The sequence below is a fragment of the Monodon monoceros genome, unplaced genomic scaffold, assembly GCF_005190385.1.
Source record: "Monodon monoceros isolate NGI ecotype Baffin Bay Population unplaced genomic scaffold, NGI_Narwhal_1 Super_Scaffold_9, whole genome shotgun sequence".
Taxonomy (NCBI): Eukaryota; Metazoa; Chordata; class Mammalia; order Artiodactyla; family Monodontidae; genus Monodon; species Monodon monoceros.
The window spans coordinates 26350684-26369667 of NW_021703786.1; the positions used below are offsets into that span (position 1 = coordinate 26350684).

At 43.3% G+C, this 18984-nt stretch overlaps 1 protein-coding gene across 6 annotated transcripts in view; it reads right to left on the reverse strand.

Annotated features, from left to right (window-relative positions):
* RPTOR (regulatory associated protein of MTOR complex 1) overlaps window positions 1-18984 on the reverse strand; it is a 352911-nt gene that overhangs the window by 176304 nt on the left and 157623 nt on the right. For all 6 annotated transcript variants that reach the window (XM_029212146.1, XM_029212152.1, XM_029212148.1 and 3 more), the window contains exon 4: window positions 13628-13786. In XM_029212146.1, the coding sequence (XP_029067979.1) occupies window positions 13628-13786 (159 nt within the window). The remainder of the gene's footprint in view (window positions 1-13627; window positions 13787-18984) is intronic.

Genomic DNA, 18984 nt, shown 5'->3' on the forward strand with positions numbered 1-18984 from the left:
ACATGAATGATCAACAACTATGAAAGTTTCACGCTCTCGATTAATCATGGAAATGCAAATTACAATGAGAATCATCCATCTACCTATCTCCATCCAGCAAACTGGAAAGAAGTTTTAAGTGTGAATAATACCCCATGCTGACCACAATGTTCAACAGGGTGCTGGCTTATCGTCGGTGCGAGTATAAATTGAGGAAGCTATTTTTGGAAGGCAATTTGGGTGGTTCTTAAAATTTTTACTGTACATACCTTTGACTTCTAGGTGTCCATCCTATAGAAATACTTGCATTTGTATACAGAAATGTACATACAAGGATGTATAATACTTTCACTGGTAAAAACCTGTAAGCTGTCTACATGCTACTGTGGAAAAGACTGCCAGTCTAACATCTATTTTTCCCCTCTTCATCCTCAATGCAAGTTTAGCTGAGCACAGTTCCCAGTTTCCTTTGCAGCTAAGTCTGATCTTGCAGCCCAATTCTGGCCAATGGGACATGATCAGAAATGTGTCTAAATTATAAGTGCCGCCCTCTTTCCCTTCCCGGGAGGAGTGAACATGGCAGAAGACATAAGCAGGGGGACAACAGAGCTGTGTGATAGAAGGGGCCTGGGCCCCATGTCATGACGATGCCACAGAAGTCCCAGACGGCCCACAGGGACTATCACAACCAATCTTGGATCCTAATATATCCAATATGAAGGGATCATTAAGCAAAGGGGGCCCATACACCCACGTTATGAAACACCATGCAAGGTTATTTATATGCACTGACATGGAGAGATGTCAGAGGCTTGTCATGATTTTAAAAATGCAAGTCTTAGAATCTCACATATAATATCCTGTTTTGTGTGTAAAGCACCACATGCCCAGCACTTAAGCTGAATGAAATGAGGACTCAGCAGAAACGTGCTGAGTGAAAGGTCCTATAAATGGTGCTGAAAGAAGAACACAGGACTGCTAAGGACTGCTGTCTCTGACTGGGGAGGTGACAGGGGTGTGGGGTGGTAAGAAAGTGTCATATCTATTTCTTTTAAAACTTCTGTTCTCTTGGAACCTTTTAGAATAGAAATTACTTGTATTTTTTTAAAAGACAAAATGCACACAACTATTAAAAGGAGGAAGGAAAAGGGTAAGCCCCAGGGTTCACTATAACATACTTTACGTTCGGTCAGTGTTTCATAATGAGCAGGCATTACATGTTATCTGCACAAGTAAAAAGGCTTCAGCACATGCTGCATTGGACAGAGCAGGACACAAGTCAGCGCCTCCCTGGGCCCAGCAGGGAAGAGCACTCCTCTCCGGCCCTCTGCCCAGCAGCATCCCTCCCCTTGTTCACCTGCAGCCCCCACTGCTGTGGGGGAGAAAAGGGCCAAAAGGAACCCTTTAATTGGGCAGGGACACCCTTACACTGAGAGGAGAAAGGATTTTAGCACCAGCCTGGGAAATCATCACATTTTTATATGCCAGCCACACTCTGCTGTTTATCTGCTTCCCACAAGGTTCTAGCTCAGTGAGGAGCGGCCGAATATGGCTGGGGCAGTTCTGACCCCATTCCTGCCACCACGTCATCCAAGTGACTGCTGGAAAAGGGCGATGCTGTCATCTTTGCTGCCTTCTAGGTACAGCCCCAGAAGGCCCCAAAGGCAGCAAAGCAGCACGCAATAAAATATATTTTAACTGTGTTTTGAGGTCTGGCCTTTTGAACTAAAATGTAATTTTTATATTTCCCCCAAATCAAAAGTTACTTTCTAAATTTCTGAGATACAAAGGTAATTAATGGTGACTCATTAAAATAATAAAGCACTAATCCATCAGGAAACTCGTTAAGGGTTTTCCCTTTCATTCCCTGTGCCACTGGCTGCCACGGAAATGGTTCAAGTGGAGTTGTCAGCCACCCAGTCCCACTGGAGGGCAGAAGCACCTCCATTTTCTAATGCTTGTCCAAGGGGCAGCATACAAGGAGCTTTCGGAATTGGTCTTTAGCCTCATGATTTTTAGTTGTGAGAGAGTCTGGCACCTTATACCGTCCACAGGGATGCTCAGCCACAGAAAATGGCTTGGACCCACACCTCCACACAGATGGGCTGCATGGTGGGTGGCAGCCTCTGAGCAGCAAGGGCCTCTGTGGCTGAAGTGGAGACACCCCCAGCTCTGTGGACGTTTGAGGCTGGTCAGTCAGTGTGGGGCTCATCCCGGGCACTGCATCAGGCTTGGCAGCAGCCCTGCCAACAGCACTTCCCCCTCTCTGCCCAGTTGTGACAACCAAAAAGGTCTCTGGACACTGCCAAATGCACCCTGAGGGGGAACCTCCCCTGGTAAGAACCAAAGCCTTTGAGGAGAGATGATTTCATTTAAAGCAGTAGCTGTATATCTGTAGTTTAGTAAGCCCGTGAAACTTGGAAGTCTGTTTTCCTTAGGGATACAAAATCAACTCTATTAAACCATATGGAGGAAAATGGCCTTTGAGAACGAATCCTTATTGGAACATGAGCAGGTGGATCTCGTTTCCCATCTCAGAAGGATCCCGGGGAGTTTGTCAAGCTTCGGGCCAGAATCACGGTCCGGCAAACCTGCAAAGGGAGGCCTGCAGGATGACAGCCCTGGTGTTGCAGCGAGTGAACAGGAGAACAGAAACAACACCTGAAGTGCAACTGTTTCCACCCCATGCAATTATCCCTGTGTCTTCTAGGCTGAACCAACCTACACAAGCTGGAGAAGTCGAAGTCCCCCACGCACTGAAGGCTCCCAGAAACACTCCACAGCCTTTCAGGCAATGGTTTGGTTTCTCCCCCCACCAAAGACTATGAGCACAGAGAATTCCTAATCAAAGCGTCTTTCCTTTCTCTTGAAAAAACATACTCAAGGCCATGTTTTCATTTCCAACATAGAAATAGGTTTTAAATAATTTATTCATTACGCTCCACTTTATCTGTCAGGTTATATTAAACATCAAAAAAAAAAAAAAAGCCACATGCTTCATCAGACTGTCATCACAGCTGAGTCAACCACAGAGGCAGCCAAGCACTGAGCCCTGGGACAGGAGCTCGGAGGAAGGGCACTTTGTTCTCCAGGTAAAGCCGGCGACCTCCTAGGAAGCAACTCTCCATCTCCGAGCAGATTCTAAGTTCAGACAGTCCCTGACTCCCGATGGTTCAACTTATAGTCTTTGATTTTACATGGTGCAAAGCAACACACATTCAGTAGAAACCATACTTTGAATGTTGTTCTTTCCCAGGCTAGTGATATGCGGTCCGATCCTCTCCCATGATGCTGGGCAGTGGCAGCGAGCACAGCCCCCAGTCAGCCCGAAATCACGAGGGTGAACAATTGATACACTTACAACCATCCTGTACCCAGACAACTGTTCTGTTTTTCACTGTCAGTACAGTATTCAATAAAAATTACATGAGACAGTCAACACTTTATTATAAAATAGTCTCTGTGTTAGATGATTCCACCCGACTGCAGGCTAACGTAAGTGTTCGGAGCATGTTTGAGGTAGGCGAGGCTCAGCTATGATGTTTGGTAGGTTAGGTGTAGCACAGGTGTTTTCAGCTTTTGGTATTTTCAACTATGATGGGTTTATGGGGCATAACCCCACTGTAAGTTTAGGAAGGTCTGTACATCTTCTGCCAAAGAGCTCAGAATGTGAGTCAGAAGTCTTAGCCATAGTAAAATGGCATCCTCCTAAGGGCTTTCCGGTAAAGCCCCCAAGGATGCATGCTTCCTCTGACCTCACAGACAGGAACCACAGGCATATCTGGATGTGTCATCCTGGCTTTCCCTGGACAGTAAGGGCGTCTGCATACAGCTGTCCTCCGAGGAGAGCAGAGGAGCATGGGTAAGCAGAAGATCCATCTTCCTTCTGAAGGAACCGGTATTGGGAGGTGATGGCCCAGAGATGTTAGGTATGGGGCAATGGTACTTGTGAACCAAACACTGCAGGGTTTAAGTCACAAGCAAACTCCTAGTCCCTTAAAATCCTTAAGGCTGAAGGTTTATTGGCTTTGCTGATACTTTCTCTGCCTTTCCTTTACTACAGTTCAATAATTGTTTACCTTATGAGTAATGCTAAATAAATGTTATTTAAATAATAGAATTTATTGGTTTGGAAAAACTGTGCATCACTATCAAATAGATGCCTCTTATTCTGATTTAGTATATAGTTCATTACTGAGTCTGTTGAAAGATGGATCATAAAGGTTTTTAAATGTGCTATTATCAAAAAGATGTATTTGTGATTTTTTAAAAGCAATATTTGTGCCAGACCACATTTAACATTTGTAGTAATTGTTACTTTATCCATATTGAGAATACAGCAGTTGTCCCCCTCTCCAAAAAAAGCTGTTAATTTTATTGTAAACTTGACCTTTCTAGCATTTTTGTGTTTGCTTGCAATAGCTGAAGACCATCAGTAAAAATTCTCTTTCTTCAGGAGAAGTGATAGAAAACTTTGGGCTATCTCTTTATAAGAGCTTTAAAGTTTTTAAAAAATATTGTTTTCTTGATGCTGAGACATAAAACCTTAGACCATATCTTAACTGACTTGTCAGATGTCCTATATTTGAAAACCAGATTTATGGAGGAAGGATTCTCAAATGAGAGCGCATCAGAATGGCCTAGAGGGCTCGTTAAAATGCAAATACCTGGGCCCCTCCCCAGAATAGGCTTCCATAAGTCTTGGGTGGGGTCTGATAATCTGCATGTATTATAAATTCCAAGAATACTGCTGCTACTGGTCTGGGACCTGTACTTTGAGAACCCCTGGTGCAGACAGTGCAAATGTTGATGGAAACAGAAAACATTCACTTTCCCGTTTTGGTGTAAACTGTACTTCCTATGCATCATGAAGAACACTTCCCTTTTTCCATCTGTGATTTAACACTTTACATATAGTGATCAGGAAACACTTTGATGATAAGATGATACTTACATAAAAATATCCATTTATCCATGAGTCAACATGTAAGAAGGTTTTTAACTGTGAATTCAATTTCTTTGATTGATCTAGGGCTATTCAGATTTTCTATTTCATTTTGGGTCGCTTTCAGAAAGCTGTATTTTAAAAGGCATTTTCCATCTAATTTAAGTTATTAAATGTATTGGTATAACATTATTAACATTCCCTATCTTTTCAATGTCTACAGGATATGTGGCGATATCCCCTTTCATTCCTAAATGTTGACTGTATCTTCTTTTTTCTTGCTACCTAGCCAAAGACTTGTTAATTTTACAGATGTTTTCCAAAAACCAAATTTTAGCTCTAACTTTCTCTACCACCTGTTCCCTATTTTACTGATTTGTGCTCTTTATTACTTCTTCCTTCTACTTCCCTTGAGTTTACGTTGCTCAACATTTCCTAGTTTCTTAAGGTAGATATTTAGATTTTTATTTTAAGCTTTTCTTCCCTTCTGTATAAGGATTTAATAAAGCTATACATTTTTATACAAGCACTGCTTTAGCTGTATCCTACAAATTTTAACAAGTCGTCTTTTCATTATTGTTTAGTTTGAATTATTTTTATTATCCCTTGTGATACCTTTTTTCATACATGTGTCATTTAATTTCCAAATATTTGAGGATTTTCCAGCTAGCCTACAATTTCAGATTCTGTGGCCGGAGAATAGACTCTGAATGATTTCAATCCTTCAAACTTTATTATGACATTTCTGTGACCCAGCACAGGCCTTTCTTGGTGGGTGGTCCACCTGCCCGGGACAATGTGCGTTCCGTGGGCATTGGGTGCAGTGTTCTGTTAACTGAGTCAGAGTGATTGATAGTCTTTTTTTTTTTTTTTTTTGCGGTATGTGGGCCTCTCACTGCTGTGGCCTCTCCCGCTGCGGAGCACTGGCTCCAGACGTGCAGGCTCAGCGGCCGGGCCCACGGGCCCAGCCGCTCCGTGGCATGTGGGATCTTCCCAGACCGGGGCACGAACCCGTGTCCCCTGCATCGGCAGGCGGACTCTCAACCACTGCGCCACCAGGGAAGCCCTGATAGTCTTTTATAATAGTAACTGATTTTTTTTTAATTAGAAAAATATAATATACCATGACTGGAGTTTTCCTTGTGAGAAAGTTTTTAATTATCAATTTTATCAACACCAGTTTTAACCTATCAATAACTGCCAGATGGTTACTCAAATATCCAACTAGGATTATGGATGTGTTTCTTTCTCTCATTGGCCCTCGTAATCTTGCTTTATGTATCTTTAACTCTCCTATTAGCCGTCTACATATTCAGGGTAGTTATGTCTTCCTGATGACCTGACTTGTCTGTCATTGTGAAATGTCTCTCTTCATCTGTGACAAAACTCCTTGTCCTGAAGTCTATTTTCTAATTAGTAATATGTCCACTCCAGCTCTCTTTCAACTAGTATTTCATGATATACCTTTTTACGTTTAACTTTTATGTGTCTTTGTATTTAAAGTGCATCTCTTGCTGACAGCACAAAGTTTGATTTTGCTTTTTATCCAGTCTGCTACAAACTCATGAAAAAAACAAAGAATGGGGGACATTTTAGAGGATAACTGGTCTGGACTCTCCAAAAAGTCAGTGCCCACTCTTCAGAGAATGGAAACACAAGTAACAGAATGGGAGGAAATATTTTAAAAACGAATTTCTGATAAAGGACTTGTACCCGAATATTAAAAGAACTCTTAAAACTGAATAAGAAAACAAATAACCCTATTTAAAAGAGGGCAAAAGATATGGAAACCCCACCAAAGAAAATATATAGATGGCAAATAAGCATATGAAAAGATGCTCAACATCGTATGTCATTAAGGAATTGCAAATTAAAATGCGATACCACTATGCACCTAATTAGAATGGCTAAAATCCAAAACACCAGCAACAACAAATGCTGAGGAAGATGTGGAGCAACAGGAACTCCCATTCGTTGCTGGTGGGAATGCAACCGACAGAGCCACTTTGGAACAGAGTTTGGCAATTTCTTAGAAAGCTAAACATACCAGCTGGTCTAGCAATGGCTCTCTTAGGTATTTACCCAAATGAGAAGAAATCATGTCTATACAAAAATCTGCACAAAAGTTTAGAACAGCATTATTCACAATTGCCAAAAACTGGAAGCAACCAAGATGTCCTTCACTAGTGGAATGTTTTTCAGCGGTAAAAAGAAAATGAGCTATCTAGACATGAAGAAACCTTGAATGCATAAGCCTAATTGAAAAAAAGCCAGTTTTAAGACACTATATACTATATGATTCTAACTATATGACACTATGGAAAAGGTAAAACTATAGAGACAGTGAAAATATCAGTGGTTGCCAAGGGTTGGGGAGGACAGGCAGAGAGGGAGATACAGGTGGAGCACAGGATTTTTAGGGTAGTGAAACTATCCAGTATACTATAATGGTGTATACATGACATTATGTATTTGGCAAAACCCACAGAACTGTACAAAATGAAGAATAAACCCTAGTATAAACTATGGACTCTAGTTAGTAATAATGTATCAATACTGGATCATCAATTGTAACAAATATACCACACCGAGGCAAGATGTAGGCCAGGTAGGGAATGAGAATACAACTGACCCTTGAACAACACACGTTTGAACTACACAGCTCTACTTATAAGCAGATTTTTTTCCACTAAATACATACAGGACTACATGATCCTCAGTGGGTTTGATCTGGGGATTTGGAACTGTGAATAAGATGGGCCAACTAAGTAACTGGAGCATCCACAGATTTTGGTAACTGCAGTGGGTCCCGGAACCATTCCCTTGTGGAGACCAAGGGACGACTGTTATGTGGAAATTCTGTACTTTTTAATTTTCCTAAAAACTAAAACTGCTGTAAAAAAAATAATGCCTATTTTTTTTTTAAAAAGACTGACATGTAACTATGATAACTTACTACAAGAAGACAATAAAATAACCTCACTAAAAAGAATGTCAATAAAGAAAAATAGGCAAAGAGCAATCTCTTTTTCTATATATCCGAGGAGACTGAGAAAGATGACTAACAGTTCAATGCAATGCACGAACCTGGGCTGGATCCTGAATGCAAAACCAAATCAAGAAACATAAAATGCCTACTAACACACATTTTTGAGGCAGTGGGAAATTTTGATTATGGACTTCGTATTAAACAATATTATAGAGTTGATGTTAAATTTCTTGAGCAATTTAAGGGTATTATAGTTATGTACTAAAATGTCCTTGTTTTTAGTGTCATGATATCTGTAACTTTCAAATGGCAAAGGTAAAAAATATTTATCTATACAGAGATGTAAAGCAAATGTGGCAAAGTGTTAACTGATGAATATAGATGAAAAGTATAAAAGTATTCATTCTATTGTTCTTTCAATCCTTCTGGAGGAGGGAAAGTTAAATGTTGATTCTTTGAAAAGACTAATGAAATATACAGAAACCTCTGGTACGAGTGATCAACAAGAGAAAGAAGGTATCCAGTATCAATATCAAAAATGAATGAAGAAACATCACTAACCCAGACTCTGATAAATTAATAAGGAAATATGAGTCACGTTTTGTCAACAAATTTGAAAATTTAGCTGAAATGGACAAACTCCTACAAAAGTAAGTTAGCAAAGCTGTCTCAACAAGAAACAGAACATCTAGATAGCCCTTTAGCAATGAAGGAAACTAAAATAGGTAGTCAAAGATCTCTCCACATACAAAATACCAGCCCGACAGCTTGATTTGTAAGCTTCACCCAATATTCAGACAACATGTACTTCAAATCTCACAAAAACAATCCCTGTGTATCTAAGTGGAGCACTCCCTCAACTTATTTTCTGAGGCCACAGTTACACTGATTATCCAAAGACAACAAGAGAAAGAAATATTCCAAGCCAGTCTCACTCATGAACACCGATGTAAAAATACTAAACACAATACCAACAACAGAATTAACCCCTGTAAGAAACACATAATTGATAAAGGCACACTAGGTTATCCCACAAAGGAAAGGTATATTTAATATTAGAAAATCATATACCTTTCAATGCATTTCCAGTTTAAAGGAGAAAATCATACCGTCATCTAACACACACACACACATAATGGCTTGGGGAAAAGCAACATCTATTCATGATTTGAAAAAATGAACTAGGAATAGAAGGGCACTTTTTTAATCCGATAAGGGGTTTTCTTATTTTTTATTCTTTTTACAAATATCTATAGCAAACATCATACACTGACACACAGGAGGCACCCCCTTCGAAATGAGGGGTGAGATAAGGACATGCAGTCACCACTCCACGCTCTGGGAGGCGTTGGAGGCACAGTAAGATATGAACAGTAAACACAACAAGACGGGAAGGAAAGAAATAAAACTGCTACGATTTGCACACCACGTGGTAGTCTGTTAAGAAAGTTTTAAAATATGTACAAATCATTAGAATCAACGAGAGAATAGCAAAATTAGTAGACATAAAATAAATGTACAAAAATCAACTGCCTTGCCATATACCCTGATAAAAACTTGCAAAATATATTTTTTATAGCAAACGTTTTTAACAACATCAAAAAATATAAAGTATCGGGCTTCCCTGTTGGTGCAGTGGTTAAGAATCTGCCTGCCAATGCAGGGGACACGGGTTCGAGCCCTGGTCTGGGAAGATCCCACATGCCGCGGAGCAACTAAGCCCGTGGGCCACAACTACTGAGCCTGCGCTCTAGAGCCCACGTGCCACAACTACTGAAGCCCGCAAGCCTAGAACCTGTGCTCCGCAACAAGAGAAGCCACCGCAGTGAGAAGCCTGCGCACTGCAATGAAGAGTAGCCCCCGCTCGCCGCAACAAGAGAAAGCCTGCGCACGGCAACGAAGACCCAACGCAGCCCCCTCCCAAAAAATATATATATAAACCTTTATGAAATTATAAAATACTATTGATAAACGCTTAAAAAGAGCATAGTTTGGAAACTCAACAATATAAAGATGTTGAGTCTCCCCCCATTAATCCACTGATTGGCAAGTTGATTTAATATTTTCATGGAAGATCAAAGGACCAAAAAGAACAAAGGAGGGAAACTTGCCTTCCCAAACGTCAAGAATCATTGAAAACCTATACTCATTAAAATAGTTTACGGGGGCTTCCCTGGTAGTGCAGTGATTAAGAATCCGCCTGCCAACGCAGGGGACACGGGTTTGAGCCCTGGTCCGCTACTGAGATGGCTGGTGGTTCATGACATCATATTTCTTTTTTTTTTTTTTAAGAAGATGTTGGGGGTAGGAGTTTATTAATTAATTTATTTATTTTTGCTGTGTTGGGTCTTCGTTTCTGTGCGAGGGCTTTCTCTAGTTGTGGCAAGCGGGGGCCACACTTCATCGCGGTGCGCGGGCCTCTCACTATCGCGGTCTCTCTTGTTGCAGAGCACAGGCTCCAGACGCGCAGGCTCAGTAGTTGTGGCTCATGGGTCTAGTTGCTCTGCGGCATGTGGGATCCTCCCAGACCAGGGGTCGAACCCGTGTCCCCTGCATTAGCAGGCAGATTCTCAACCACTGTGCCACCAGGGAAGCCCGACATCATATTTCTTTTAATTCTACTTCTTTTATAACTACAGTTTTGAATCTATATAATAATAAAAATGATTAAAATCAAGTTGGTATCTAGGTACCTACAACTACTGAGCCCACGTGCCTGGAGCCCGTGCTCCACAACAAGAGAAGCCACTGCTCACTGCAACTAGAGAAAGCCCTCGTGCAGCAACGAAGACAAAACACAGCCAAAAATTTAAAAAAATAATAAATTTATTAAGAAAAAAAAAAGTTTACGGGCACAGAGGGAGACCCATGGAACAGAACAGAGAGCTCAGAAACATACACACTCACTAAGGAAACTTGACGAGTCCAAAGCTGGCATTAAATGGTAATGGTATCCATTTGAAAAAAAAAAAAAGAAAAAAGAATATGAACCCCTACCTAACAGTATATGCAAAAATCAGTTCCAGGTAGATTAAAGACCCAAATTAATAGACAAAAATACACTTTTGAAAGAACACATAGTGGAATACTTCTGTAACCTTGGCATAAGGAAAGTCTTCTTAAAGAAGATACAAAATGCCCACATCGTAAGGGAAGACTGAATAGTGACCACTTCAAAATAAAGAACTCCTGGGCTTCCCTGGTGGCACAGTGGTTGAGAGTCCGCCTGCCGATGCAGGGGACATGGGTTCATGCCCTGGTCCGGGGGGATCCCGCGTGCCGCAGAGCGGCTGGGCCCATGGGCCATGGCCGCTGGGCCTGTGCGTCCGGAGCCTGTGCTCCGCAATGGGAGAGGCCACAGCGGTGAGAGGCCCGTGTACCGCAAAAAAAATAATAATAAATTAAAAAATAAAGAACTCCTGTCTACTAAGGGACAACACAAGAGAACAGAAGCAAACAGACAAACCAAAAAACCAAGCCATAAACTCAGGGACATTTGCAATTAACAAAAATGGTAAAGTGTTACTGTCTAGAATATAAAGAATTCCTTCAATAAGAAATAAGAAAAAGACACAACCCAAGTGAAAAACAGGAAACAGCACTGCAAGAGGGGAAGCCTATGTGGCTGACCCAGAAACCAGAGGGCACCAGCCTCACAGTTATTGGGGTGACTGGACTGCACCACCACGCAGTGCTCCACCCCCCCCCCCCCCCCCAGTGTTGGGAAGACATGGGTAATGGAAACACGCAGGCAGTTTAGAACTGTACAAAGACAAGACCGACCCAATGTCTGTGTACACAGGAGGCACTGGGAGGGCCACCAGCGGGGCTGAGGCAGGAAGCACAGCCACAGCACTCGGGGGATGACCCTCAGCACATAACTGAGCAGGAATGACCCCAATCCCGTCAACTAGAAAACACCCAACCCCCGTGTGTCCGGAGAGCCCCCAAAGATGGGGAAGCTATAAAAAGCATGGTACCGATCAACTCAGCACTCAGGGGCCAGTCACCTGGGAGGGTGGGGTAGGGGTGAGAGTGAGGAGGGCATGCAGGGACCCTGTAGGCTCATTTTCTGAACTGGCTGGTGGACGGCTGGTGGTTCATGACATCATATTCTTTTAATTCTACTTCTTTTATAACTACAGTTTTGAATATATATAATAATAAAAATGATTAAAATCAAGTTGGTATCTAGGTACATACAAGGCAGAGAGGGCACTATCCTGAGGGAGGAGCTGGGTCTAGGCCCCTTCTCCACTCTGTCTCCTCTAGGTCCTCGACTGTCCCGTCTGCCTACCTGTTGGCCACCTGTGGAAGAGTGGACATCCCCTGAGAGTTCACTATGTGAGTGGTGTGTTGGGTACTTTAATCCTTCATTATGAAGGAGCTTCCACAATAAGGAACAGAGATCTAGGAAGTCTTCTCAGTTGTCCATGTCCTGGGGCTAACAAGTGGTGAGGCTGAAGTCAGAACTCAGGTGTGGTGAGCTCCTGTCCTGGTTCATGTGTTCCAGTGTGTAAGGAGCTGCCAGGTGGGCTGAATGCTCACACCTACAGGCACCACCTCTCGGAGGATGTGATAAGAGCCTGCAGCACAGGACCCAGGATGGTGGGAAGGGGTGTCGTTTACCCCTCACTTTCATCTACATCTTTAAAAAATATATATATATATATATATATATATATTTTTTTTTTGGCTGAGCAGGGTCTTAGTTGTGGTACGTAGGATCTTCGTTGCTACGTGTGGGATCTTTCAGTTGTCGCATGTGGGCTCTTAGTCATAGCACGTGGGATCTAGTTCCCTGACTAGGGATTGAACCTGGGCCCCCTGCACTGGGAGCATGGAGTCCCAACCACTGGACCACCAGGGAAGTCCCTTTTTAAAAAAAAAAAATTTTTTTTAAATTTATTTATTTGGCTCTGCCAGGTCTTAGCTGCAGCACAAGGGATCTTCATTGCTGCATGAGGGATCCTTAGTTGCGGCATGTGAACTCTTAGTTGCGGCACGCGAACTCTTAGTTGCGGCACCTGGGATAGTTCCCTGACCAGGGATTGAATCTGGGCCCCCTGCATTGGGAGCATGGAGTCTTAGCCACTGGACCACCAGGGAAGTCCCTCATCTACAGTCTTTTGATTAAGGGGCTGTAGGAGGCTGGCTACACTGACCTTGGAGAGAGCAGAGCTGAAGCCCTGTCTGCAGACTTGCTTCGTATTAGCTCTTTGGAATACTTATACCATTTTATCTTCTAGGAACATGAGTGATTCTCAAAGGAAGATCCCCAGACCTCATGACTTCCCTAGATAGCCACTTCATTAACATGTTTCGCAAAAGAAACAACTCCCTGTGCCTGATTATTTTTCAACTTTTATCACTGAAATACAAAAGATCCCCAGGACTTCCCTGGCAGTCCAGTGGTTAAGACTCCGTGCTTCTACTGCAGGGGGCACAGGTTCAATCCCTGGTCAGGGAACTAAGATCCCACATGCAAGGCCAAATAAAGAAAGAAAGAAAGAATCCCCAAACTTCCACCAGATAACTGGCCCAAGTCCCTATTCAACCTTCCTGCATTTGGGTTTGTGGAAACGGATTAGCCATCAATGGTTCCACAGAAGCTACAGGGGAATAGGACCTGTGGCCAACCAGCAAAACTTACAGATTTTCTTGTAAAAAGAGAAACGAATTCGGTTCACAGGAACCTTTTATGGCATGCCCACCTTGTTGAAGACCCAAATCTCGCCGTTCACAGTGGGCCTGGGCACCCCATGCCCATTGTAGTGGAAGAGGACCCGCTCCTCCTTGGCATTTCGACGTAAAGACGTGCAAAGCTTCTTCACTTCATCCACAGTTGGATCGAGGCTCTGCTTGTACCGCGCCTGTTGCAGGAGAAAAAATTAAGAAACTTATCATGGATTCATGGGAATACCTAGAATTAAAACTCCATCCTGGGGCTTCCCTGATGGCACAGTGGTTAGGAATCTGCCTGCCAATGCAGGGGACACAGGTTTGAGCCCTGGTCCGGGAAGATCTCACATGCTGCGGAGCAACTAAGCCCGTGTGCCACAACTGCTGAGCCTGTGCTCTAGAAGCCATGAGCCACAACTACTGAGCCCACGTGCCACAACTACTGAAGCCCACATGCCTAGAGCCCGCATTCCACACCAAGAGAAGCCACTGCAATGAGAAGCCCGCACGCCGCAACGAAGAGTAGCCCTGCTCACTGCAACTAGAGAAAGCCTGTGCACAGCAACGAAGACCCAACGCAGCCAAAAATAAATTAATAAATTAAAAAAACAAAACAAAACAACTCCATCCTTTACTCCAAGTCTGCATTTAATGGACCCTGCACAAGTGACCTCAAATTTCTCTATCTATAAACTGGGATGATGACTACTTCACAGGGTGGTTGTAAACATTCATTTACTCAACAAATATTTATTGAGAACTACTGTGAAGATCTCATGAGATTAATAAGTAATGCCTGCCACATAGTAACACTAGTAAAAGGTAGCATCCCTGTGATATCAAAAGTATTTCTTAGAAGCATTGAATCTGTTTGGAAAAACTGTCTGGAACATGGAAGAGAATTTGCTTAAACACAGGAAGCTATAATATATATGGTAGCAAGGGAGAATAGTTTCAAAAAGACAACAAAGTAAGGAAGCAAACTGCCCCTCTCTTGCTTAGTCATATTCGCCCTGCTTACCCCCTCCCACTACTCCTGCCTGGACCCTTGCTGATGAACATAAAGGATTCACACTGAATTAGCAGGACCTAAAGTAAACACACAGAAATCAACAGCCTTTATATATATATACATAAACGATAGATGGTTAAAATCATAAGGAGCCCCCACTTCTAAAGCAACAAAGAAGATTGAACTTAACAAGAAATATACAAAACCCTGACAAGGAAATTTTGTAAAACTCTCCTGGAAAACAGAAGGAGGCTTGAACAAATGGGAGATGCTCCCTGCCTGGGTAGGATGCACCCACATTCTTAAGACATCAGTTCTCCCCAGGTGAAGAGTTCACACGTTCCCAATAAATATAACAAGCAGCTATTTTGCAGAGCTTGACAAGCTGCTACTGAAGTTCACGTGGAAAATAAATATGCCAGAACAGCCAGGAAAACACTGAAAGGAGAGCTATGAGGGGTCCTGCCCCCCGACACTCCAACCTCCTCTGGGCCTCTCTAAGTAAAAGGTGAGGGTCGAGGCCCAGAGAGACCAGCAGGCCAGGGAGCTACTACAGAGTCCAGAATTAGGTCCAAACACGTTTCCTGGCTTTTTGGAGAACAGTGTTCACACAGTCATAACGTTACGAACACTGATTTTATTTCATTAGAAACTGTGCAAACTTCAAGAGTGTGGTGAGGACGCTGAGGCTGGGTGAGGGGTACACGTGGTCATCAGAAGAGTCTCTCCACTTTATATTCATTTCCTTTTGTTTGCTTTCAAAGAACTTTCAACGGTAAATTCCCAATAAAAAAGAACTGAAAGTGTAAATTTATAACCATACTAGATGGTCGCGTGGAAGTGATGTGTATAAAAGCACTAAAGCCAAACCAGGAAGTCAATAAAAACACCCCAAGTTGATAAATCAGTAAAAAGCAGCATACACATATTGTTCTACAATATGGGCATATCTGCCCAAAAAACACAGCTAAAAGGGTTTACCTCTAGGTAGGGATTATGTTCTGACTTTCAAAACATAATGTGTATGTTTGTTATTTTGATAAAGTTCTCAAACTTTGTTTAAAATGTTAAATTTAAAACAAAAAAAAACCCAACCCAGTGCCATGATATCACCTGAAGAAAACAGTGGTGAGAACAAGAAACATGAACGGCGAGGAAACTGTTTGAAGCATCACGGCTCCCGCTGTGGGCCTGCCACCTGGCGCAGGGCTCAGCACACAGTGATGGGTGCTGCTCAGGAAGCATCCGCTGAAGCTGTTTCAAAAGAAGAGCAGGGAGGTGGAGGGAGCAGAGATGGAAAGCAGACACAGAGGCCTGAGGATGACCTGCGGCCTATGTTTAAGAGAGGCGTCCTGGGGCTTCCCTAGTGGTGCAGTGGTTGAGAGTCCGCCTGCCGATGCAGGGGACACGGGTTCGTGCCCCGGTCTGGGAAGATCCCACATGCCGTGGAGCGGCTGGGCCCGTGAGCCATGGCCGCTGAGCCTGCATGTCTGGAGCCTGTGCTCCACAATGCGAGAGGCCAGAACAGTGAGAGGCTCGCGTATCACAAAAAAAAAAAAAAAAAGAGAGGCGTCCTGACCTTTCAGAGGAAAATGAAGAGCTACACGGGAGGAAACTACAGGAAAATGTGGCTCACCTCGCAGAGCATTAGTTCCTCCATGTTTGAGATATGACATTTGGTTTCACCTAATTAAATACGTGCTAATAATGCAATTTCTGACAGTAGAAAATCCTGGTGAAATACTGCATCGTGTGTTCTGAGAGCGTTGGGGGCACAAACACAGAAGCTTCAGGATGATGAAACTCAGAACAAAGTTCTTCCAGATTCCCCCAATTTTTTCCAACTGTAAGTAAACTAATACAAGGATAGCAACCCTATTCCACTGCAGGACAATTTTAGGACCCTGCCCTGAGGTGGCAGGTTAGGGTCCAGCAAAGTGGTCTCTCCCTGTGTTTCTTCCATAAGGTCCAGAATGCTATTTGTAAAATAAAACTGTGTCACAAAGGAGACTAGAGAAAGCCAACATATAATGCGATGTTTTCAAATTCATTCTCATTGAGGCAATGTGCATTAATCTGACACTGACAGAGGGGCTGCGCATTACCCATGCTACCAGAGCAGGGCTGGCCCCAAGAGAGACGGGGTCTGTGTGGAAGTGGGGGCTGAGGACATGGGGCACTCAGGGGCATGGAGCCTGTGCCCGGCCTGGGGAGGCAGCCGTGTCACCTGCTCCCTCCAGCCAGGTGGGCATCTCAGCCTGTGTTGGCTCACCTAAACCACATGTTCCGGGAGCACCAGTTCAACATCTAGCTCTTGTGCAGAATTCCTTCTTGGTCCCCTTTGGCAGGAATAATCTTTTCTGTCTCTAAACTAACTTATACTCTTTGTCATATGTTCCTGTGAAGCTGTCTGAGCTCCATGGACACTGTAAACCCCATGAGGGCAGACACGGATTATAGTTTCATGTGTGCCTTTCAGTACCCAGCTGTTTTTATATTCTTCCCATGGCCTCACAACATGCTCAGTTATTAGCAAACAGTTGCTGAGTGACTATCAAACTTTTACTGACACTGATTACAATAATCTGTAATGAAACAAACCAAAATGATGAATCCTATCTGACCCTGAAGTGACACAAGTGAATTTCAGCACAAAATTAGAAAGTGTATATGTAAAAACTGTTGTGTCTAGAAGGTGGGTACTTAGATGTTCAATAATTCTTCTACTTTGCTATATGGAATTCTGCATATTAAACAGTTAAGAAAAGGATAGAGGAGGGAATTTCCTGGCAGTCCAGTGGTTAGGACTCCGAGCTTCCACTGCCAGGGGCAAGGTTTGATCCCTGGTCGGGGAATTAAGATCCTGTGACCCCCCCCCACCAAAAAAAAAAGGATGCAGGAAAACATTCCTGACTCATCACCAATAAACTACTTATTTGTGCTCTGGGTGAGACAGAAACAGGGCACTGAGGCTTAACGCTCTACACAACTAAATTTTGGCTAATCCCATAAAACTAGATGAGAGTAGTTGATAAATGAAAATCTAGTTCTGGGGGCAAAGAAGGAAACCTTTTACTAAGATGTCATGACTTTGGACATGTGTTCCAGAACCACATCCACATCAGCACAATGAGAAAAGTCAGAGAGTCCCCGGCCCAAAAACACCTGCCGGAGCATAGGACCCAGATAAACTACTGTTTCAGCCCAAACCCCTCAGCCACTGTGACATGACCTGCATAAATCTAGAATTCAGATTTTTCTGTGAATCAGAGCTGCTGGAATGGCCAAACTAGGCAGCAAATCACATCCCACCTTGGTAGACACGTTGACCTGGGCCTTTATGTAAATTAAAATAAATACCTATGCTTTTTTGATACATGTGTTTTTTAAAAGACATCCTGGCTGGGTAGGTAGAAATAACCAGAAGAATTCAGAAGACCATTTTATCACCAGGAGCTTCAATGACAAGGCCCAAGGGCTGAAGGGAAGTGTGAGTGTAAGCATTACCAAGTCTCACTGGGCTGTGCTGGAGTGGAGGGAGATGCTAGGAAATATCGGACGTGTATTTTCCCTACTCCCAGGAAGGCTTCCAGGTGGCTCATAGAGGGAGCAGCAAAACAGCAAAGAGAGAAAGGCTGAATCGCAAAATAATTTTAATGCGTGCCAAAAGGAGTTCTGAATTTGTTACTTATTTTCCCTGTGAGCACAAAAGAAATGAAAGCATTTTTATTTACTACCAAGAGCAGTAACAGGGAATCATACTGGAAAGGAACTCAGTTCAAATGAGGTTAATGGCTTTCGAGCTGTCTCCCCTCCGAGGGGGCTCTGGGGGGCCAGCTCTGAGCATGTGGGGCTGGCTCAAGGGTTAGGACAACAGTACGTGAGACAGAAACTGCTCCCCTCCCAAACCAAAACATTTCCACAAAGGTGTGAGAAAACCAACTTAAATCAAACGGTTCCATTAGAAGAAATGAGGGAAGGGGCCTCCTTCCCACGCATTCAGAGGGCACCCCGGGAGAGCCGTGTGGGGATGTGCCCTTTCTTCCCTGCCACAGTGATGACCAGGAGCAGTAGGGTGGTGGGGAACTTCTAGAGAGTGCAGGGTCTGTGCCTGGTGAGGTAAGGGCAGGAGGCAATGGTGACGGGAACCACCCCTCTTGCACCCACCTCTCCTGCTATGCGGGTATGAAAGCACTGACTGATCGTCAATAACTTTCAAATCACAGCCGGTTTTATCAGACAACGTGAAGAAAACAGCAAATAAATCTTCAGTGTATATGTGTTTATCCCCCTGCCCATACTTACTTCTGGAAATTTCCCGCCATCAGTAAGTGTAACAGTGATCATGTTGGTAAGCAGCACAGCCCGCTTTGCGTG